The sequence below is a fragment of the Ailuropoda melanoleuca genome, chromosome 9, assembly GCF_002007445.2.
Source record: "Ailuropoda melanoleuca isolate Jingjing chromosome 9, ASM200744v2, whole genome shotgun sequence".
Classification (NCBI taxonomy): Eukaryota; Metazoa; Chordata; class Mammalia; order Carnivora; family Ursidae; genus Ailuropoda; species Ailuropoda melanoleuca.
This window is the reverse complement of record NC_048226.1, coordinates 100,572,664-100,596,566: the sequence shown is the minus strand read 5'-3', so window position 1 is coordinate 100,596,566 and position 23,903 is coordinate 100,572,664. Positions and strand designations below refer to the sequence as shown.

Genomic DNA, 23,903 nt, shown 5'->3' with positions numbered 1-23,903 from the left:
GGCTCTGAAAAAGGCTGTGGCAGCCATGGCAGTGGGCAGAGTGGGTGGGATACCGCCAGCTGGGGACTCTCAGGGGGAGGTTGGAGTGCTGAAGGTGGCCCCGGGGACCCCAGCCAAGGGGGCAGCTCCCGGGCACCCAAGAGTGAGAAGAATGAACATGAGGAGGACGCGAGGTTTATAAATAAAACTGCTGAGAAATCGCCACAGTCGGGAAAGGCAGGGGTCTTCCAGTTAAAAGTATTTTCCATGTTTCCAACAGGAGAAATAAAAATAAACCTACCCATAGACTGCTGTCCTAAACTGCACAGCATCAGGTAGCTGCCTAAGAAAAGGGACGTTCCCAGAAGGGAAGGAGACACTACACTGAGAACCGGCAGCCCTCCCATTGCTCAGTACCCGCGCGCCAGAGAAGGCACAGCAGGGGAGAGATGCTGATGGTCTAAATGAAAGACAAGATACAGATTGCTAGTGAGAGAAACTTCGTCACAGTCACAGGGATGATCCACCAAGAAGGTCTCACAGCTGCGAGCTCGGATGTACCGAATGCAGTGACCTAAAAATAAGTAAAGGGAAAAAAATACAGTGAGGCAAGAAACTGACAGAATTCCCAGGAGAAATTGACAATTCCCCATCAAAGACGTGTATTTTAACACACCATGTCAGAAACCGGAGCAGGTACAAATGAGTAAAGGCTGGGAATTGGAAGGGCGAAATGACCAGGCCAGATCTCACGGTTAGAGGCCAGCCGTCGACAGTTGAGTTCCCGTGGAAGGCATATGAAAATTGCCTTCTACCTGGTCACAAGGAGATCTTGGGAGATTTGCAAACCCCGGTATTGGGCAAATCACATTTTTTTTTAATCATACAATTAAATTTTAAATCAGCAGTAGAACTAAAAAGACATTTAAGAAAGCCTGAAATTTTAAATTCACTTCTAAGTAGCACACGCATTAAACATGCAAAGGAAATAAAAATTACGAAGTAATCAGAACTGAATGAAAAGAGAATTTCATATCAGACTTTATGCAGTGCAGCTGAAGCAGTTCTTGGAGAGAAGAGGACAGATTTAGATACATCGGTTGGAAAATAAGAAAGAGAACCATCCAGTGAGCCTGAAGGTACAAGGACAGAAGAGCTGCCAGTCCTGGGCGTGGAGGGAAGGCTGAGGAGTCCGTGTGCTTGGGCTCCCTCCTTCCTCTGCCTATAAACTGTCCTGGCCAGGAGTCACGAGGGCTCAAAGTCGGCTTGTTCCTACCCCCCAGCCCCACTCAGAATGGAGATAATGAAGGAGAAGACGACGGAGCAGATTAACAAACAAAACCTGCTTCTTTGTGGCTGGATAAACCTGGCAAGACTCAACACTGAAAAAAGAGGATACTTGTAACAATATTAAGAGCAAAAAGAGGACTATGACCCCAGAAGGGGGGATGTGTTACTTAAATCATTATGGGATAGTAAAAGCTTTATGCTGATAGATACATTAGAAGAGTTAGAATAGATACAGTTGTTTGTGGAATCACATAAGTTACTACAATCAGCTCCACAGGATAATCTAATCATCATTTCCAAAAGGCATCAGGCCCAGAGAGTCTTACAGGCAAGCTTTACCAAACCTTCAAGAATAGATGATCTTAAAGTGTGGCAGAGACTAGGAAAAAATAAACTACTTAGCTTATTTTGTGAAGTTTATCCAGATTTTTATAGGCAAGTTTTACCAAACCATCAAAGAATAATCTTATACAAAATTTTTCAGAGAATGGGAAACGTTAGGGGGAGCTCCAGTTATCCTAATGGCAAGGATGTGGGTGCTGGGCCGTGGTCAGGAGCACGGGTTTGGAGCCAGACAGCCTGGCTGTAGGCCACCCCTCAGCATCTGGGCTGCATGACCACGGGTGTCAGGCTCTCTGTAGCACCTTCCTAAGGACGTTGGGAAGGTGAGCTGAGCTAATAAGACACTAAGCACTTTGCAGCGTCCTTGGTACAGAGGAAATGCATGATTATGAAGACTCGCCTACGCTTTCAATGGGAGTGCAGACTGATGAGTCAGCTTGGACGTGAGCCCTGGAGAAGCCCTCCTGCATGTGTATAAGGAGACACGTATAAGAATATTTCTTGCAGCATTGTTTCTGATAACAAACACTTAGTCTGTCTACTGACAGGAGGAAGGGTTGTGACGGATTCCTCTCCTGGCGTCGTGCACAGCAATGACCAGGATAGACCATATGTATCACATGACTACATCTCAAAATTGTAAATACTGAACAAAAACAGCAGGTAGCAGAATATATGATACATGCACACAGTCTGAAGACCTGGGAAGTAACAAAGTACAGTGCTAATGGAGACTTAAATATGTAGCACAAAAGAAAAGTGCAGGAGGGAATGACGAAGTCTAAATCGGAGACGCCACAGGGAAGGGAAGCGGGGGGGGGGCACCGTTTTCAAACATTTTACTTTTAAAAATTGGAAGGTGTGAAAAAGCTTGGCAAGAAGTAAAATACATCCCTGAAGGTGCTCAGAGTTACACCGGGCTTTGTCTCGCGCGTGTGTATATTTGAAAGTCACATCACTAAGAGGTCAGCGACTTCCTGCTCACGGGTCTGGTTCCAGAGCTTGGGCGTCGTTACTGCCCCAGAAGCAGCAGCTGGGTGTTCAGCGACTTCGTGATCCTGGAACGTACACTGAAGAGTTCAGTAGCGTGAGCTCCTCTGTAGCCCAGCCCACACCCCTGCTTCTCGGGTGGTCTCTGGGGGAAAAGCGTGCCCTCTCGGGCGCTGGTGATTGAGCCAGCGAGTGCGGGCGCTCCTGACGGCCTTCAGGGTGGCCTGGCTCTTCTGCCTGGACTGCTCGGTGTGTGTGTGCGTGGACACGGACAATGACCCGTCAGGTGTCCACCATGCATGGTCTTAGATTTTTATGTCGGTGACCTCAACAGTAATGAAGGAGCCCTTCGAGCATTACACACAGATTGCTCAGTGAAGGGAACACAACTGCATTTCTCTCCTGAACCTTTACAAGATGTGGGGACAGAGCACCGCAGCCCTCATAGGACAGAACTTAGTTACTTCTAGGGGTCAGTATTTGTGAAGTTCTTAATGCTGTCATGCTGAGCAAATGTGTTTGCCAACTTAAAGACTTCGAGATGGGGCCGCCCGTGGTCAGGCAGGACCAGCATCAGAAGCAGTGAGGGCGAGGCTGATATGCTTGCTTGCTTTCCGTTGTTGTCCCTGGGCATGTCTAATGGGTTCCTGTATTGCTGAAGGTTGGGAAAAGTGGAAACATTCCGGCAGGCACAACTGTGGACACGAAAATCACCCACCCGACCGAGTTTGACTTCTACCTGTGCAGTCATGCCGGCATCCAGGTAAGGACTGAGGGTGCCCGCTGGGCAGTCTCCATGTCTCTGTGACGTGGTCCGCATGCTCCGCAAACAGTCGCAGAGCACAAGCCTCGTGCCAAGCTCTCCGGTGGGCGCGGTAGGGGAGTTGGGCAGGTAGCCAGGGAACAGGTGAGGGTGGGGAGTGTGGGATGCTGGGAGGAAGGACCCACTGGCGTGCTGTCATCAGGGTTCCCATTTTATTTTTTATTTTTATTTTTTTTAAAGATTTTATTTGTTTATTTGACAGAGAGAGTGAGAGGGAACACAAGCAGGGGGAGTGGGAGAGGGAGAAGCAGGCTTCCCACCGAGCAGGGAGCCCAATGCGGGGCTCGATCCCAGGACCCTGGGATCGTGACCTGAGCCGAAGGCAGACGCTTAACTTCTGAGCCGCCCAGGCGCCCCCAGGGTTCCCGTTTTGGAGGAGATGAGGTCAGGTGGAAGTACTGTGTGCAGAGGTGCGCTGGTGAGGCCCAGGGGCGGCCCATGCACCTGGAGCGTCGTGAGCTAGCTGAGACGGGAGCCGTGACGAGGCCGCAGGAAGGGCGGCAGATGACGGAGGTGCTGACTCAGAATCAACTCCTGCCCACCTCGTGGGGTTCGGCCTTGCCTCCCGCCACACACGTTTGCAGGACATACAGGGAAGGTCACCATGTGGCCCACCGTCACCTCATGACTCCTGGCCTCTGTCGGTGAAGAGGCCCGTAGGTTTTTGCCCCTAAGCGTTCTCCCACTGAGTCCTTCGTAAGGGGACTGACTGATGCACGGCTTGTCAGCAGCGCCCTCGTGTAGGTGAGTTGTGGACTTCTCGCTCGCACGTTCACTCCTCTGATCCTCTGATCTGCTTTTAGGGAACAAGCAGGCCTTCCCACTATCACGTGCTTTGGGATGACAATCGTTTCTCTTCCGATGAGCTGCAGATCCTCACCTACCAGCTGTGTCACACCTACGTGCGCTGCACGCGCTCCGTGTCCATCCCGGCGCCAGCATACTACGCCCACCTGGTGGCCTTCCGGGCCAGGTACCACCTGGTGGACAAAGAACACGACAGGTGAGTGGTGTGCCTTTCCTGGCGTGGGGCACGGCAGGGGTCGCTTCTGAAACCGGCTTTGGCAGCTGCGTGTTCAGAATGAGAAGCGGGGGGGGGCCATGGCGGCTGGAGCCACGCGTGACACAGACACCCAGACGGCAGCATCTTCACCGCCTCCTGGTAGCCGCGTGGCCACCTCCCCAGATGGCTGGCGCCTCGTCTTAACTTAGTTACCAGTGCACTGCCTCAGGGTGCGTTAAAGGCTGCACTCTCTCTCTCTCTCTCTCTCTGTCCCTCTGTCCCCGCAGTGCTGAAGGAAGCCATACCTCCGGGCAGAGTAACGGACGAGACCATCAAGCGTTGGCCAAGGCAGTCCAGGTCCATCAGGACACGCTGCGCACCATGTACTTTGCTTGACATGTTTTAGTGTTTACGATTGTGTACCGAGTTGGATTCACATGAGACCAGCTACACTCAGACCAACAGATGCCCAGCCCTTCCGTGACAGCCAGCATCGAACATGAGAAGTCATTGATTTTAGTAGATTCTCCATTTTCCAGAATGCCTTCCGTCCCAGATTTCAGACTTGGATTTTGAACTGCAGACCTGTATGAGACCCCATTGTCGCAGGAAATATGGTTTGCCAAAATCTATAAGCTGCTTATTAAAATAGAGTCCCGTGTTTCCTAAAAATCTCCTAAAACCAGTCTATGAACTCAGGGCTTTAAAACATTTTTAATTTATTTGGTCATTCAATTTACTTGTTTTTAACACATGATTCTCTATGAAATTGATGGGCTCAAACTAGCTGTGAACGTTCTCAGAGAGTGAAAGCAACAGAGGGCACGGCTGTGGTTTTAAAGCCTTGAGCATTCTGAGGTGGTCACTAAAGTTTATGTGAGAGTGATACTAGTGTGCTCCTGACAGGGCTGACACAAGCTCTTCGGGACCGAGGGCAGGTGGCCCGCCGAGGCGCCCACCGGCGTCTTGTCCTGCCACTGCCCACCTTTCACTCAGCTTGAAATAAGGAGCGGGGGCAGAAGATGGGCCATGTGTGTTTACAACATTTATAGGTCCAGAGAGATTGGCAGACAAGTGCCATTTTAATAAAAATTTATTTAAAAAAAAAAAAAGACAATATGCCGACAGTCTAATCATAAGATTTGTCCTATAGGACTGTGACATTTATTTTCCAAAGTTTCTAAAGAATACGGGTCTGTGGTGATAAATACAGTACAATCCTTTTTCACTGTTATGTCTTTAATGTAAGAGAAAAATATATATTATCTGGTTTGCAGTATTAATGTGATAGATAGATGCTGTTTTTCATTTTATTGACTACGGGGTGCTTATTGTGATCTGTTTAGCATATCAAGAGTGTTTTGGAGCCTGGAGACTGGACCACCTCCTGTGGTTCTCAGTGCTGACATGCAGGAGTGTGCAACTGAGTCAATGTGACCGCCACCCCTGCCCCCCCCCCCCGCGTAGTCCGCGTAGCCTGTACCTTCAGGAGAACCGAGCGCGGGTGCGGTGGCCGCCGCCCCACCTCCTGTCCCCGTGTGTTGCTCAGCCGATTAAGCACAAATGGAATGTATTTATTCTTCCATTCCTGGGACGTGGGTCAGAGTGTACCTCTCTGTGTCTGGTTCTGTTAGACGAGTTTCGTGGGATCTATGCACTGAAGCGCGCAGAGAGCTGGCAAGCCCCGCTCGGAGGTGGCTGACTGCAAAGCCCACAGAAGAGATTTGCGTTCTGGGCCCCAGAGAAACCGTTGCACTAAGTGCGATGTCATGGACAACGTGAGAAGGGTAACAACGGACAACTCTGTTTGTGCTGAGTGGGCTGTTTGTTTGTCCCCATAGACACTTTCTTAAAAAAATCAAATCCACGTTCAATGTAGAGATTCTGGGAAGGAGACGAGCCTTCCCCTAGTGCTGCTTTGTGCTCTGTTGGTTCCCCTGTCCCTGCTGACGGCCCTCCCCGAGCCCAGCCTCACGTTTACCTCGGCACTGCGGCAGAGCGGGGGTCCCGACGGGACTCCCCGTTCTGGAGAAGGCGCCGGCCTCTGTGGTCCTGTCTGCCGGCTCCGGGGCGCTGGAGGGGCGGGGAGCTGCGGGCGAAGCTGCAGTGGGCGCTCGGCCTAGGGCTGGTGGCGGTGACAGAGGGGTGACTATTTGTGAAGATTCATACTCGGCGTGGTGTGTGCGTGTGGGTGTCTTACTAATGGCATTAGCCTCTTCTTGCTGTATCTTTTTTGTTTTGGGATTTGTTTGTTTTTTTGGTTGGGTTTTTTTTTCCTTTCCTTTTTTTTTTTCGGTCTTTTTAAATGAACAGAAGCCTCTGCTCTGAGAAATGTTGCAATTCCCTGTCGTTTTATTGGTAAATGGCAATTTCTCCTCTTTTCAGAAGGATACCAGTACACTCTTGGCCTAAATTACCAGGAGCGTTCAAACTAAGGAGGGAATCTTTTCACGAATACACTTCTGAAATCTGAGATTAGGTTAGTTTTCAGCCATTTTTAGGGTCATCTAGAACCACGTGTTTCAAGGGTGTGTTTGTGCTCCCCGCAGCAGGGTCCTGGTGGTCGGGTGGGCGGTGGTGCTTGGCGAAAATGCCGACTCCCGGATCCGATCTCCACGGCCGGGGCCGGGTGTCTGTATTTGATGCCATCAAGCAGGGCTCCGGGGCTGCCCAAAGTCCGCAGACCCCGATCCAGCGCGTCCCGAGGAGTCCTCTCCCTTGGGCTCCGGGGGCCCAGCGGGCAGCGCAGGCGGAGGCTCGCTAAGCTAACTCCCGGGAAAGATCGCAGGCTGGCGGAAAATTAGACCTAAAGTGTTTTTTATCCTTTTGAAGGAAAGGTTTTCCTTTTAGTGGGCCAAAGTACTTTGAGAAGGGTACTTTTTATAGCCCTCTGCTTGTTTTATAAAACTTTTAATACTAAAAGCATTAATAGACCAAACATCTCCAGCTAGGCTAGCTGCATACCTTTGTACACATCTGATGATTCAGAACTCAAATGGCTGTAGTTACAATTTCTCAGGTAAATAATTGTTTCCCCAAATTTCTACCAGCCCCCGCCCCCCATTATTAGGATAAATTTTGAGACAGCGTAAAACCTCAAAGTGCAGGAGACTAAGTCTGAGCCCTGTTCCCGTGGAAGCCCAAAGGGGCCCTCGGCCATCTCTGACTGGGCTTGCTCCCACCCCAAGGGCTGCCTCGGCCCGCGTGGCCCCAAGAGGGCTCCCAGGCTCCCAGGGGAGCTCTGTCCTCCGCCCGCGCTGGGTCGCCCGAGGCTTGGGGCCCATGCAGACTTGAGAGGCGTCTGCGCACTGGCTTTGCCCTACCCCACTGTTAAGTAAGGTGTGCCTTGGTTTAAGCAAACTGAATGTGAAAATTATGATGCAGAAATCTGGATTCATTTAAAAGAAAAACTGGGATTTATCTCATCTCTTTAGAAGAGGTCTCCCAATCAGATTCTTATACTGGTACTCTTCCTAGTAGATTTTAAGATGTTCACTTTAAGAAGAATGACTGTTCCCATCCCTTCACCACTGTCCATTCTGTCTGCCCCGCCATCGCCCTAGTGACAGAGTGATGAAGGAAGCCCAGGGGAACTGAGGACGGCCCCCGCGTTCTGGAAGCACCCTTTGGTGACGCTGAGATTCCATCCTGTCTGTGTTCTCCAAGCTCAGACTTTCCTAGTTCCGATACATTTTTGTAAAATTGGGCATACCTGTACTTTTAGAAAGGGATTGTTGGGTTTGGGTTTTGAGAAGTTTTCATATACACTCTTGTGATACAACATCATAGGGTCTGCTTTTACTTTTTAAGGTGATGTTGCTTTTCGGTAGTGTTCTCACACTCCCTCGGATGAATGTTTGCACTCTAGAGCCACAGGCAACCCCTGGCCACTGGGCGGGCTTGCCCGAGAGGGACGCGGCGGGAACAGTGACGTCCATGCTCTGGGAGGCTGGCCGTGGTCACTGCTATTACTGATGTTTACCCCTGGTTACGGAATGCTCGTTGGAAAAGACAGTTTGAGTTCAGTTCCTACAGCAGGGTTGGGGGGGTGGTTTTACTGATGTTATATTATATGTTATTTTTATTATTGTGAAATGCAAATGTTGGTATTTATTTTTTTCTTTCTGCTCTGGTTCGATTTGGCCGATGTGGATATCCCAGTGCATGTGGTACCTGATGGATATGACAGAAATTATTTTCCCCAACTTTTATAAATTGCCTAATGTTTACCTGCAAGTTTGCCGGATGATTTATTTTTGAAAGCCACAAATGTAATTTTTCTGGATGAATTGTTTTTCTTATATATGCAGCAATGTAATTTTACATTGATCTGCAGGGTGATTTAAATTTTATTTTTACAAGGCAGTTTTTCAGTCAAATTCTATATTTGATACAATATGTTAAGGGTAGCCCAGCCAAGCGTCCTGCCGTTGGGACACCAGACTGTCTTGGGGGGAGCCCGGGGGGCTGGGACGGCTGCTCTCAGTTGCCCACCGTCACGGAAGCACTTGGCTTGTTTTGTGACGCTGCCAGGATCTGGATGTTCTCCTTCAGCGGGACTTCGATCTGGTGGGCAGTGAAAAGGATTTCTCATGGGCATTTTCTTACACCTGAGGCAGTTCCATTAGGAGGAGCTTTAGAAGTTGACATAATCCAGACAGTGGACAATCCCAGTGGCCCAGACAAGCCATAGAAATCTCCCTGTGACCTCTCTGACTCATCTCTCACGCTCATGAGAAAGGAATGTACAATAAACAGAAACTTCCTCAGTGTTTGTGCGCCTCACTTTCAGAATGCAAATATTTTATTTATATTTTAAGCCCTTCCCCAAAGTAACCAAGAAGATTCTCTCTGGTTGCCCGGCCTGCGGGCTCGGCGGCGGTGACGTGTTTTCGGCGTAGGCACGGTGCACGTGTGCTGTGATGGGGCTGTCTGTGTTACACACACACGCGGACTCTTTTGTAAGGAAAATTTTCAACTCAAAATAATTGCACTGATTTTTCGACAACTTCCTTTTTATTATGTCCAACTTTGCATCTGCTGTACTTGTCTGAAATGATTGTAAATAGATTTAGGTTAGCAAAAATGGTATGAACACAACACGTCGCATTGTTGTAGCGGGACTGCCATGTTTTTAGTATTACGTGTAAGCACTGTGTGGACTCCGCTCTGCCTCCGTAGCCGTGTGTCTGTTGACCATTCATGAAGGACAAACTAGCCTCGTGCTCTTGTTTCTCGGAAAGGAAGTTCGAAATCTATTGAAAGGAGAGTCTGCTCTCCCCTTGAGGTCTGAAGATTTGATTTTAAGAGGATTAATTATAAATCCTTTGAACACTTTACTGGGTCTGTTTAATTCCTTGTTGTTTTCCATGGCTCCTTAATGCATTTTCTTCTAGTCCCGTCCAGCATCTGACGGTCTGGATAGGAAGCATCTGTGTGGCCCATGTGAACAGACCACTCGCAAGGGCCTCCCTTGCTTCTCTTTGGTCAGCCATCAGTCTGAAGCCAGGAGATCACTGTGGTGTCAAAAGTATCATTTGCAGTGTAACCCATAGATGCTAGAGGGACCTGGAATCCAGTGCTGTTCCTTTATGCCTTGTGATTTTGCTAGATTAGAAGTATGTGCTCCAGCCCACAGTGTGTAACTGTGGTCAGGCTACCCAGTATCGGACACAAAGAAGCTTTTTAGACCCAAACCGGTCATGAGTGTGTGTTCACGTAGCGTCGATGCCATCGTGCCCTCCCTGATGCTTTTTTGGTTACATTTTGCCATTTTATTGTCTAAAGTGAATGTATTGGCTTAGCCAAATCACTACAGAAGGTGGTTTCTAAATACCTTTTAGTTTAAAAAAAATGCAGATAAAGGCTACCTCTGAATTCTCGTAGTTTCATGTTTGCTCTTAAGCGTAGCTATCCACACTGAAAATAGCCAAAATGTTGCCTGAATAAACTGAATTGTGAACATCTCTCTCTTCAGGTCTGGCTTGAAAATGTGTGTGCCATACTGTGACCCGTGAGCAGTCCCCTTCTCCCCCTCGGAGGCATCAGAGGTGGACCGGGGACTCCTCAGGGCTGCCCGGCTCAATAATCTAGGGTTCTAAGCAGCCAGCGTGAAAAAAATGGAGAAGCTTTCCACACGGTCCTCACGGGCTGGCAGGAGCATCTCCACGTAGGGCCGTGGGTGGTGGAACCTTGAAACATACCGCTGTCCTGGCTTTTCACTTTCCCGTTTGCTGTAAGAAAGCACTTTCTTCTCTGCTTTACTCATGAATGGGTTGAAAATGGCTCCCTCTGCTCTCTTCTCCCTTTTTATACGCGCTGTAAATCCACGAAGGTGCTGGAACGCCGACTCTTGTGCACATGAGGCATCTGAAGTGGCTGTAGGGTTTCAAAAACCACGCAGTTATAGTTGACCTTTGACTTTGGAACCTTGAGTTACCATCACTCCCTGCTTAAATGTGATCTACGGTTTGAAAGCAGAATGTTCTGTTCACATCCAAGGCCCTTTGTTTGAAAGGAGCACAGGGTCCCCCGGCAGCATTGAAATAGGAGCTCCCGCTGCCGGCACCCTGGATCCTCTGTTGCTAACTCACAGGCAGTCACCCCAAAAGAATCTGTTATGGCCCTGAATACCCCTCCTTGTGATTAACCACTTTGCTATCAGAATGTCCTTTTGCCCATGCACTGCGGGGCGGGGGGGTCCGTCGGTGTCACCCCCTGCCTTCTTCACATCTTGTCTTTAGGTTTTCTATGTTCTCTCATCTTTGGAAGGTTCGAATTTGCCCCAAAACACCTCCATTGGTTTGCTCTTAAATTCCTGAGGGACAGGCAGGTGGTTTTGCAGGTACATGTCTGGGTGCGTGGAGGTTGCCCTGCTCTCTCACTGGACGTTCATCAGACACTGACGTGGGACGTGGGCCGAGAGGTTGCAGATATAACATGACCTGAAAGTTTTTGCCTTTAGCACTGTTGTTTGGGGTTTTGATGCTTTCCATGCTACATGGCATGCTTTAATTCTGAAAGAGCTAAGTGTCCTTTGCAGTCTTTCTAAGAATGTTTTGTACTTCTGCGATTACACTGTTTTTGTAGATACAGCCCACCCCAAGATGCGTGGGTGTTAAGGGTGGGTACCCACAACATCTGCTGACCTGCTTCTGGAACTGCTTGGGGGGCTCTGGGTTGGCCTCATTTTCAACCAGAAGCCTAGTCAGGGTGTTTTGGGGGACACTGTATAGTGGCTGTCTCCTTGATTCAGTAATGTGAACTGTTGAACTCAGACCTCCCCATCGGCTTTTTGCATACATGTCTCCAGGATCCTGGGGTGGGCCTCTCCCACCATCTTTGCATTCATGAAAAATTATTTGAAAAGAGGGAACTGAAGATTACTGGTGCTTTTGTTAACACTTTTCTCTTATTGGTCGATGTGAAAAATTTAAATGTGTTTACATCTTGAAACGCCCTTCGTGGTTTATGACTAAAGAGCTGAATCCTCACCTCGCTCCTATCCTCTTTTTGGGGGGAGGGAGGAGGCTGAATTATCTTCTATTTACAAACCTCCTTGGATTTAAGTAGTTCAGAGTTAAAGCTAAAACACCAAATAGGAACTCTTCCCCCTCAAGTGTCTCCAGGAACTAGATGTTGAGGCCGCCCTTCTGAATCAAGGTCCTTCACACCATGAGTTGATCCCAAGAACACCACACACACCCGGGCCAGGGGGCGCTGCAGGCTGACTGCTCAGCTCCTTGGCAGTACTTGGCAGAACTAGGTGCTCGCACTGGGGAGCCAAGGCTCCTTGGAACTCTCTAGAGACTGTGGGAACAATCTCGGGGGTGGGAGAGGGCAGGGCCCTCGGACCCTGGAAGCAGGTGGCACCAGGCCTTCCTCTGGTCTCCATCGGTACCCGACGGAGCGTGTTCTGGAAGACTCAGTCTCAGCCTCTGTGCCTTTAAAGTCCGGTCCTCAGTGTCCTTTCGGAATGATGTTGGGGCTGTGTTTTTATTGGGAAGCAAGCCTGTGCCATTCCACCAGTTAGTCATTGACCTGCCTTTGAAGCTACGTCTGCTCCTTAGCTCCTGACCCCGTAAACTGTGATGCCTGCACGCACTGTCTCGTATCAGAAAACGTGAGGTTCTCGTAGCTGCAGGACTTCCTTCCCAAGTCCACATCCACTGGGATTCCAGGCAATCAGTGTAAGATCCGTCTCTTAGGCATTGACCGTGGCCATCAGCAGAACCCAGTGGTTTTGTCCTCAGAGTCACTCAACAAGCATTATTTACTGTCAGGGAACTCGGTTTCTAGAAGAGGAATTGGAATCGTGTCTCTGTGAATTGTGTGTGAAGTCCTCAGATGTAAGGTGCTATTCAGTCCTACTGTCCTTATTTGGGGGTGCTTTCCGTTCGTGTTGCTCTGTTCCGTGGTGTGCGGGGGAGCTGCTGACTTGGGTGAGCCGTGCACAGAGGACTCCCAGGTTTGACGCGCCTGAAACGCATTTTTATCTCTAACTTTTCCAGGCTAGGTATTGAGCAGTTTCTTGGCTGATGGTCTAATTAAAAAAAAAAAAAAAAAAAAAAAAAAAAAAACACCTCACCCTGTCAGGGGTTAAGGGATGTCCCTGTCAGGGGATGATTTTATTGCTTTTAAGTGGGGGAAATAATCCAATGTTATTTATTTTTAAAGTGCATAGAAACTCATTCTTGGCGGCTCCTCTTGGCCCTTCCTTCTACCAAACTCTCCATTTTGAAAGGCAATGGTCTTTCCCTCGGCAGAGGTGCTGGCTGCAGGGGGGGATGATACATTCATAATTTTGGTTCCTCTCCAAAGCCAAATATACACGTGACTGAAATCCTGAAAGTATGTAGTTTAGCACTAAATTGAAATTTGAGTCCTGAGTTTATCGATAGTGGATTTTAATGTAGTTGTTGAAGGTATGAATTCATGTTTTATAACCGTAGAGGCAAGTGAGTTTTTTACTTTTTAAAAAGTTCTAAGAGAATAATTGTAAGTTTCTGTGCAGCAAAGTGGCTACTCCTTAAATACAAGAAAAGAATGTAGTGTCTCCGTCAGATTTGTCTTACCTCTGGTACACGTCAGATTACTTACCTAATATGTACTGAGGGCTTTGAACCCTGAGTTTTATCAACTTTTCTAGGTTTATTTTATTTTTATAAAATAATTGAAAAAGAACCAAAAACGAATTCAGAAGTTCCTAGGTGGATCTTGCCCCTTAATTTCCCCCACGATAAAACATTTTAGAAGATATTTTGAATCAAAATGTATTGTGACCACTGAAAATTGTTTTCGAAGGATCTGAGCGGCTACAAGGGCGTCCTCGGGCAGTCCTGCGCTCACCGCCTGCGGCCCCGTCACAGCTGCGCGGCCGGTCTCTTGTGACGGCGTCTTGTGCTTGCGGTAGAGAAACCGTGCAGTGCTGTTTTGTAAATGGAAGGTTCCTGTATAAACTAGTATTTATAGACATTGGCCTCTCTATGTAATTTCTCATTTGCTACATGAATTGTAAAATTCGTTATAAAATTATAGTACTTGCTAAATTCACTCCTGAGGCTTCACGTCCTTGTCTCTCATTTCATACCATTCCGTGTGTTGGGGATGTCCGATGCTTGCATGACGCTAGGTGGTAATGCCACTGTAACTCAAGCCTTAATCAGATGTTAAATTTGTAAGTTTCAGAGTATGCAAAAATATTAGGCAGTGAGTTTAAACTGTTCAGATCAAGATGCTATATCATAATTCAACCAGTCTTTTCTCCAGAGTTACAAAGGGAAACTTTCAGTGATCCAGATCTCTCGCTCTCGCTCTCTCTCTGGTCTGGCTTGGCCATTGCCATCGCTTGATGAAAATGGACCATTGTGCATTTCCTTGGCAGTCAGTCAAGAAGACCTATGCTGAAAGCCTAGAGACTTTTTCAGGGTTACTATTAAAGGTTTGGTTTTTTCCCTCCGGTCTGAGATTAATTTACGGCTCATGGAGAGTATGATTTGGGCAGACATCTTACTTGCTAACCTGCTCACGTTCTAAGTTTTCTTCAGGAAGTGCCACCTGCCATCGCTTCTGCATAGGATTATATGGATTTTTGTTTTTGTAAAAGCATCTTAAATTTAGACATAAAATGGAGGGGACCCAGCTTTCTTTACAATGTGGATCTACCTCAGTTAAACAGTTGGGTGCTATTTACTAAGCCTGTCAGATTAAATTGGAAAAAGTAACCAAACAGCAAGATATAACTCCACACAAAGCTTGAAATCATCATTTCCGTTTATTTAATAATATTTTTATTTATTTTGTGCCTTTTGTGTTGAGTCCTAATGCATTGGAAAAAATCCGTATGAAATGAAATACTTTCTGTTGCAGGTGGGGGAAAAGCCCAATTGGTCATGGAATTTGATAGATTACCCCCAGCCAACTAGTCATGTCTGTTGAAATCCCAACTGCCCTCTTGTGAAAAGGAAAAAAAAAAATGACGTCCACGAGCAAATTAACATTTTACCAATTCCAAACTCTTCTATGCATATACTGACGCTCGCTCTTCATCTGTGCCAAGGAAGGGGCAGCCACAGACCGCTCACGCACACTCCTGTGTGGCTTGTTTTGCTGCCCGCGTCCCCCTCCTCCTCTGGCGGACTGTGTACCCTTGGTTTCCCCGCGCAGCCGGTGGACTGTTCTCTACCCCACCTCTCCTGGGGGAGGTGCTGGCGCCCGCAGGTGGCCGCCTGGAGAGGGGACAGGCCGCGCTCAGCAGCAGGCCTGGGCTCGCCAGGAGTCAGGCAAACTTTCTGGCAGGTGAGAAACTAAGGTAGGAGATCGATGACTTCCCATGCTTTTATATTTGGCAGTTTACAATTCTAGACTTTTCCTACTATGGTGATCTTTTTTAACTTAATTCTTTGGAGGTAACATAATATTTTGGAGTCTTAAGAATTTGATTTTATACCAATAAAAAATAAAAAGTAGGGCTCTTTCCTGTAGTATATAGTTTTAACTATATTAAAGAGACCTCTGAATTTTACAAGAGAACCAACATTCCTTAGAGGCAGAACTTTGAAAGTTGATTTGGGAGGCTTTTTGCTGCAGGATCTCGAAAAAATGGGATGATTCTAGTTAAGTGTTTCCATTGTCGAGCGTCCATCAGGTCAGTACTTCAGCTGTTTTGTAGAGTCGCTCCCCCGTGAGTATGCTGCATACACAGATCGGCATTGTTGCACTTTCTCGGTAGTGATGAGTGCCCCGCGGTCGGCTCACCGTCAGCATTGTGTTCTTTGACCTAACAAGAGTACTTTGGGGCAGATGAGTAAATTTATATAGGTACCTCAAGAAAAAGAACCTGAATATGCTGCATTTTGTTTCTTTAGCTTTTATATGTAGCATTTTGTTTTGCTCTTATTATTTTGTTTTTAGATCTATGCTTTTTGGAACCCAATAGACTGTTGAAATTTTAAAGTTACCCTTGTCGGGATGTAGTATCCTTTGTTTTTGTCTTTTTAACTTCAGTATCTGGTTCAAAGGTTGCCCACCAGTAGAATACTCCTTTACCCAAATATACCTGAGAAAAAGGGTACCGTGTGTGCAAGCAGACAATAATGTTCCCAGTCCTTTCTGTTCATGCTGCTTTCTTAATTCTTTTCTCCATGTCATCAAGAGGTTTGGAGAACTTCTTCCTAAGGTCGGACTTAGACACGATGGCATCTTAATGTTTTCAACACAGACCTCACAGAATTGCCATTGAGTAAGTAGCATGATCCTAAAGGAACTGCTGGCATCAGGCAGCCGGATGGCTCTGGTCTCCAAAGAGCCAGTCGTCGTGTTTCTCCATCCCCAGCACTCACCCTCACCCAACAGATGGGGAGTGGTCTGGATTGACAAAAGATAAACTGGTGAAGAGAGCTAAAGGCTGAGACACTGAGCATCTATTGTCGTGTTTAAGCTTAGCTGGGTCCTTTCGAGTTTGTTTTACAGCTTACTAGGTTAAGTAGTTTGCACTATTTTTGCAATAAATTCATGGAAAACCTAACAGTTACTTGTTTTGTTTCTTACTGTGTGTATATAAACTAATACTAAAAGTTTGGCATAGTGTTTTTTCACCTCCTTACATAACCCTTAACATGCACAGAATGCTGTAAATCTGATAAAATATGTGAATGATATTTTATAAAGTTATTTTGTATGGTGTCAATTTTGTTTTGCCTCATAGTATGTCAGCAAAAAATAAAATAAAATTCCTCATATTTACAGCTGCCTCTCCCAAAGATCTTCAATTACTTGCAGATTTATTTGGGCACTTCCTTCTGCGCAGGTTACGATGCCAGGAAGGTTAAACATAGGAAAACCATAGGATACAAAGTAGAGTAAGATCAGTGTGAAGGGTCTTGAATGCCAAGTTAAGAATGTACCCCACATGGGGCACCTGGGGGGCTCAGTTGGTTAAGCACCTGCCTTTGGCTCAGGTCATGGTCCCAGGGTACTGGGGATCCAGCCCCGCATTGGGTTCCCTGCTCAGTGGGGAGCTGGCTTCTCCCTTTCCCTCTGCCTGCAGCTCCCTATGCCTGTTGTTCTCTGTCAAATAAATAAAATCTTTAAAAAAAAAAAAAATGTAGCCCACATGGAGTGGGGAGAGTGTCCTTTTTTAAGCTGCATGGTCCAGTGAAGAATGTAGTCTGTGATTTGAGCCCCAGTTCCACCACTTCTAGGTGTGTCCTGGACTAATTCCTTAGCCTGAGCTTCCATCCCCTTCTTTTAAAACACGGACACTTTACAAGTTGATGGGAGGATTAAATGAAAAGGTACACAATATTAAAAGAAGTGTGGCCCCCAGTAGCCACTTTAGTAATCAGCTATTTTTTAACGTTTCTGACTAGGGAAGACGAATCCTCATAAACTGCTTTGGTAACCTGATACCAGTGCAGAAGAGGCAGGAGGCTCTGGAGATGATGAGTACACCGGTTAGCCAGCTACTGTAACAGACAGGCGTGTGGCGCAAGGAGGATCCAAGAGGGGAGCTCCCTAAATAACTGGATCTGAAGTGCTTAGGAAAGGGTAAGAATGTTTCAGCTGGTTAGACACAAAATACAGTATTTTTTCCTGGGGATTTCTAAAACAGCAACATGTTACTAGAGGCACAGATACTAGGGCCATGCATGGAATTTAAAAAGATTAGATTTTTCAAAAAGATAATTATTTAAACAAAAACAATAAAAATTAAATAAAAAGATACACAGGGGCACCTGGTGGCTTAGTTGGCTGAGTGTTCAACTCTTGATCTCAGCTCAGGTCTTGATCTCAGGGTTGAAGTTCAAGCCCCATACTGGGCTCAAAGGAAAAAAAAAGATACACAGATCTTTGTGACTTTGGGTTTGATGACAAGTTTTTAGATGTAAGAAAAGCGTGATCCCCAGAGAAAAACACTGATATACTGGACATTTAAGAACTTCTCAAAGAGAAATAATAATTTCTGCTCTTTGAAAGATGCTATCAAGAGAAGGAAAAAACAAGCTACAGACTGGGAGAAAATATTTGCAAATCCCATAATCCAGCGAAGGGACTGTATTCAGAATACATAAAATTCTCAAAATTCAACAAAAAGAAAACCGATAAAAAGATGGGCAAAAGATCTGGACACTGTACCAAAGAAAATATGGTTAACTAAGCAAATAAAAGGTGCTCTGCATCGGGCATTACAGAAATGCAAATTAAAGCCTCCACCCATGAAAATGGCTAAAATTAAAAAAAAAAAAAAAAGTTTTGCAGAGGCTGCAGAGCAACTGAAACTCATATTTACTGCTGGTGGGAATGCAAAACTGAACAGCCACTTTCGAAGTCTGGCAGTTTCTCATGAACTTAAATACACAATTCCACTCCTAAGTTTATACACAAGTATGTTCACTCAAGTGGACATCCCATGTTCACGTGAAACCTGTACACAAATGTTTCTAGGGCTTTATTTGTAATCATCAACACTGGAAACAATTCAAATTGGGAGTTATCTGTTCACCTGGGGTACAGAGAAACACACTACTATATACACACGAGTCTACTCAGCAGAAGGAGGGGGACCTGCAGAACCGGGAATCTCCTGTGCGTTACGCGTCACCCGAACGAAGCTGGATCCAGAGGCTCTGTGCTACAGAGCTGCATTTGTGAGACATGGGAAAGGCAGGGCAGCAAACCACGGTTTGTGAGCCAAAGCCAGACCACTGCATTTCTCTACGGCTTATAAGCTAAAGAATGGCTTTTACGTTCTTAAATGTTTCAAGAAGATCAAAAGAATNAAAAAAAAAAAAAAGTTTTGCAGAGGCTGCAGAGCAACTGAAACTCATATTTACTGCTGGTGGGAATGCAAAACTGAACAGCCACTTTCGAAGTCTGGCAGTTTCTCATGAACTTAAATACACAATTCCACTCCTAAGTTTATACACAAGTATGTTCACTCAAGTGGACATCCCATGTTCACGTGAAACCTGTACACAAATGTTTCTAGGGCTTTATTTGTAATCATCAACACTGGAAACAATTCAAATTGGGAGTTATCTGTTCACCTGGGGTACAGAGAAACACACTACTATATACACACGAGTCTACTCAGCAGGAGGAGGGGGACCTGCAGAACCGGGAATCTCCTGTGCGTTACGCGTCACCCGAACGAAGCTGGATCCAGAGGCTCTGTGCTACATTTGTGAGACATGGGAAAGGCAGGGCAGCAAACCACGGTTTGTGAGCCAAAGCCAGACCACTGCATTTCTCTACGGCTTATAAGCTAAAGAATGGCTTTTACGTTCTTAAATGTTTCAAGAAGATCAAAAGAATATTTCATGACCCATGAAAATGACAGGATTCAAATTTCAGTGCCCAGAAATGAAGTTTCACTGAAAAACAGCCATATTCATTCCTTTCTGTATCACCCACGGCAGCTTTGCTATTACAAGGGCACAGTTCAACAACTGTGACAGGTTACAGAGCCCACAAATCTTAGAATGTTTTCTATATAGCCCTTTCCAGAAGTTTGTGAACGTCTACATGAGTAAAGAATAGCTCACTGGTTGCCAAGGTAAAAGCTGAAATGAATTTGACCAGTAGGGAATTTGGGGGGAGGCAATATAACTGTTTAATCTTCTGGTCGTTATACAACTCTGCATTTGTCAAAGCTCAAAACCGTATATCGAAACGTGGATTTTTTGGGGGTGCCTGGGTGGCTCAGTTGGTTGCGCAACTGTCTTTGGCTCAAGTCATGATCCCAAGGTCCTGGGATCAAGCCTTGCATTGGGCTCCCTGCTCAGTGGGGAGTCTGCTTCTCCCCCTCTCCCTGCTCATGCTCTTTCACTCACTCTCTTTCAAATAAATGAATAAAATCTTTAAAAAACAAAAACAAAAAACGTAGATTTCTTAAAAATTTAAAATTTTAAAAACAAGAGGAACAGAAACAACAGTAGTTGCCTGGGGATAAGGGAAGGGACTCCGAGGTACAGCGGGATATTTGGGGTGATGCAACTGTCCCATATATTGATACTTACATAACCAACAGATCAGACATTAAAGGATGATTTTATTAGACGTAAACTATAACTCAATTTTTTTAAAAAGAGAGTAAAGAGACAAGAGCCAAAAATTTACTCCATGTGGAAAAAAAAATAGGGTTTATAGTTTTCTCTTGTGAACAATAAAAACAATTGCTTTGGTTGTAAAGAAAGGAATAGTAAAATGAGAGATCTTTGTTTCTTTTTCTTTTTTTTTTTTTTAAGATTTTACTTATTTACTTGAGAGAGAGCAGGGGCAGAGGGAGAGGGGGAGGGAGAAGCAGACTCCCAGCTGAGCAGGGAGCCCAACAGGGGACTCGATCCCAGGACCCCAGGACCATGACCTGTGCTGAAGGCAGATGCTTAACCCACTGAGCCACCCAGGCACCCCGAGAGATTTTCAATATACAAAATGTTTAAAAATGTTTTTACGAAAAATATGCAAAGGCAATATTTCTTCTTGTATTTGATTTAATTGACTTGAGATTCTTCCCCCCTCTGCGAGTAAGTGTTAGAAATGCTTCTTTTTAAATTTTGCAGAAGTCTCAGGTAATAAGCAAGACATTAGAACAACAGAGAGCTCTAAAACTAGTTCCACAAAGCATTTACTAAAAAAACTACATAAAGCTTCTAATAAAGAAATTTATTTCTTTACAGTTAATAAAAATTGCAGTATTTGGACAAATCTTCAAATTTTCAAATGTAACATACTACCCATAAACTATATATTTAGCTCAAACTACATCTAGTTGTTTACAAGAACTAATTTCCAAATATACATCTATGAATTTACACAACTGGTGTTTAGAAGCTCTTCAAAATCTATCTGTAAATTAAAAAGTGAAGCAAAATTTTCTGTCTCTACAGCTTACAGCTGCGGATCAACGGTCAGGGCCTGACTGTACAGGCAGCTCTCTCGGTGTCCCCGTGCCCCTGAACTGCAGCGTGGGCCCCTCAGAGAGAGGCTGCTGTCTGGGTCACTTTCCTTCTGGCCATTTATGGTATGGGCACATCAGGTGTTCTATCTCAGCCAGGAAGGAATCCAATGTACTTGAAGTCTCCAAAAAGTGAGGAGTCTAAAGTCACAGTGTTGTGCTTACTTCCAAGCAATGCTGCTAATCCAGGAGGGTCCTCAGCAGGCTGATTTCTAAAGCACTTCCTGTTTGGTCTAGGATTCTGCTTCGTCCCCGTTACTCCCATCATCGCTGTCATTCTCCTCCTCGTCCTCGTCCCTCTTCTCTTTAAGCATTTTCAGATATTTACTAGCTAAAATCTTCTTTGGTAATATATCTTAAAAATATAAAACTAACGTCAGCAATTGGTTTTGGCAGACGATGAACACAGCAATGAAAATTTCATAATGTGCTAGTTCTGCTTTGAACTCTAGAATAGTTTCCAAAACAAGACACAATTCTGACCAAGCTTCTGGGCGAAACAGCAGGAAACTAGCACTGCCTCCTGACTAATGCTAAAGACCTGTTTCCACTCCACGGACTGCAAATCATGTGCTCCTCTATGTGCCAGTGTTAACTGAGCGGGTCTGTTCAACCTACCTGAGACGAGCCAGCTGGCTCTTTCTAGCTGTGGCCCACACAGCTTGTCCACAACAACCGCCATTAGCTTCTCTGTGTCTAGGACCATGCAGACCAGCCCAGAGTTTTCCCTTAGGTGGTAAGGAGTCTGGGGGGTGGGTCTGCCAGGCTCACCCAGCCACTGAGCCAGCCAAACATCCTTGTGCAGGTTGTTGACTTCGTTATCATTCTAGGTGAACCACACTACAAACATACTCTGAGAAAACTAAAAATGTCTTCCTGTGTCAGGTCATGGTAAACTTTGGCACTCGGAGAAAGCAGCGGGGGGAGGGGGGGGAGTCTATTTCAGTGAAGGGGGGGAAGTTGTAAATTACCACGCATGTTTTAACCAGAATGTTTCAAAGGCTGAGTACCTGCAAGAAACTGAAAAGTTTCTGATTCCTCTGCAGTATTTGATAAATCACTGTAAGTGAGTGCTTTCCTTTCTTTTCCACTGCCATGTCTGTAGGAATAGGTGGCCAGATATTGAACAAAGAGTTCCTAAAACAAAATGAAAAAGTAAAATGAAAGGTATGCTTCAAAAACTTACCACAGAACTTAATTTTTTAAATCACGTTAGGTTTAAATGACTTGACTGCAGACTATTGTGGTTTCTCAAATTACAGGAAATCAGTGGGGAAAGGAGAAACAGGTTAGAAAGAAAACAAAGCTGTATCAATGTTGGTGGGGAAGCAGGCACCTCCCTAAAGTTATTTTAGATTTCTAACATAGGGAAGATATTTCAAGGTAATTCAACAATGGATTATAAATGTTTAAAAACGATTTTTTTTTAAAGGTCCAAAAGACCATTCAAAAATTCTACTTGAATCAGGAACACATTTTCAGTCTTCTATTTAAATACACTGTGTCTAAGGTGGGTTGCCTACAAGGGTCAACAAACCTGAAGCTGAACACTGACCACCTTTCCCATTTTGCCCAAACACCTTCCCTGAAGCAACAACCTGAACTGAGCCTCTTCCTCGCTGTTTTTAACTTTAACTTCCTCTAGTTTGGTTAGTACGGAATTAAAGTGCCTGCCTATGCCTTACGTCCTTATCCTCGAAGAATGAATGTGCACAGGGAAACCTAAACGTCCCAAGGCCACATGCTCCTCTAAATACATAGGTGATGGGCATGAAGGAGGGCACTTGATGTAAGGAGCACTGGGTATGATATGCAACTGATGAAGCGATAAAGTCTACCCTTAAAGTAATAAAAAATAAAAACACGACTCTGGGCTGAAAGAGGCAAGAACCCGGTCCACCCTGCCGCAGGGACATCGCACTGAAACCCCAGCGGTGGAGGGCAGAGTCGAAGGGCAGTTTACGCGGTTACGACTGCAGCTTAAAGACGGCCCAGTGCAGTAACGGAAAGGTTCTGGCCTCCCACTACCACGACCCAATCAAACCGGGCAGCTCTGTACTGTGCACCGAGGAGGGCGCACGTACCAAAGGCTGTAAAACTAACGTCACTTCTAGCCAGGGGACGCCCCGCCCGGCTGCGGGGAGGGGTGCACGAGTGGCGGGGTCGGGCGGTTTCCCCCAAAGCCCTCTCACTGAACCCTGAGCCGCTGGAAACAAGCCGGAAGCAAGGGAAAGGAAGCCTGCGGTGCCCGGGGTTTGGTGACGCGCGTGGAGGAGGCGCCGCAGTAGACCGGCGTCAGCCCGCGCCAGACCCCGGCGCGGTGGGCGGGACGGAGGGCGCGCAAGGGAAGACGGGAGCTGCGGGTGGCGAGCACGACACAGCAAGGAGACACAAGTGGGTAGGCGAAAGGCGCGAGAAGGCGGACGGGAGCGGCGTGGTGGGAGGAGCGGAGGCGCGCAAGGGAGGACGGGAGCCGCGCGAACCGCGCGCGCCGCAGCGGTGTAAGACGAGTGGGTGGGCAAAAGCCGCGCGAGGGAGGACGGGAGCGGCGCCGCGGGCGGGGCTGCGGGCGCGCGCCGCGAGGGAGGGTACGGGGGCGAGTCGCGGAGGGCGCGCACCGCGAGCCCGCGAGGGGGAGCCGGAGGCGCGCGGGCCGAGCGGGGGCACCGGCGGCGCGGCGGAGCTCGATGGGCGGGGCGCGACGGTTCCGGGCTGCCCTCTTGCCCCTCCGTCCTCCCCGCGCGGTCCGCCTCACCGTGGCCTTGGTCGTGAGCACCAGCGCCTCCTGGTTGATGCTGGACACCTCGGGGGAGCTCTTCATGATGACCCGGATGCGGGACAGGGGTAGCGACACGAGCCGCGGCTCTCCGCACTTGTCTCTACCCGCGACCGCGTCCGCCATCTTCGCGCCCCGCCCTGCGGTGGCTGCCGGACCCGCCGCGAGGCAGGCGGCCTGCCGGCCTGGAGGGTGCGGGAGCGGTGTCCCGCTGCCCCGTGGGAGTTGTAGTGTCAGGGAGGCG

General features: G+C 47.0%; 3 protein-coding genes across 6 annotated transcripts in view; 2 read left to right on the top strand and 1 right to left on the bottom strand.

The window, feature by feature from the left end:
* Nucleotides 1-16,670, top strand: part of AGO2 (argonaute RISC catalytic component 2) — a 98,649-nt gene extending 81,979 nt beyond the window's left edge. For 2 of the 3 annotated variants that reach the window (XM_019801181.2, XM_019801180.2), the window contains exons 17-19: nt 3,263-3,364; nt 4,228-4,427; nt 4,715-16,670. In XM_019801181.2, the coding sequence (XP_019656740.1) occupies nt 3,263-3,364; nt 4,228-4,427; nt 4,715-4,823 (411 nt within the window). In that variant the 3' untranslated portion in view covers nt 4,824-16,670. The remainder of the gene's footprint in view (nt 1-3,262; nt 3,365-4,227; nt 4,428-4,714) is intronic. The other variant, XM_011226774.3, reaches the window with a different exon arrangement.
* Nucleotides 199-23,903, bottom strand: CHRAC1 (chromatin accessibility complex subunit 1). 2 transcript variants are annotated; one of them, XM_034668660.1, is made up of 3 exons: nt 23,639-23,903; nt 21,894-22,020; nt 199-553 (listed from the first exon to the last, which is right to left on the bottom strand). In XM_034668660.1, exons 1-3 carry the CDS (start codon nt 23,783-23,785, stop codon nt 390-392), a joined length of 438 nt encoding a protein of 145 aa, XP_034524551.1. In that variant the 5' UTR covers nt 23,786-23,903; the 3' UTR covers nt 199-389. The 2 variants fall into 2 exon arrangements, with proteins under 2 accessions (XP_034524551.1, XP_034524552.1); XM_034668661.1 differs by lacking the exon at nt 199-553 and adding an exon at nt 20,402-21,238 and having other exon boundaries at nt 23,639-23,893.
* Nucleotides 23,264-23,903, top strand: part of TRAPPC9 (trafficking protein particle complex 9) — a 601,443-nt gene continuing 600,803 nt past the window's right edge. The window contains exon 1 of the mRNA XM_019801179.2: nt 23,264-23,281. The gene's annotated coding sequence lies outside the window, so the exon portion shown is untranslated. The remainder of the gene's footprint in view (nt 23,282-23,903) is intronic.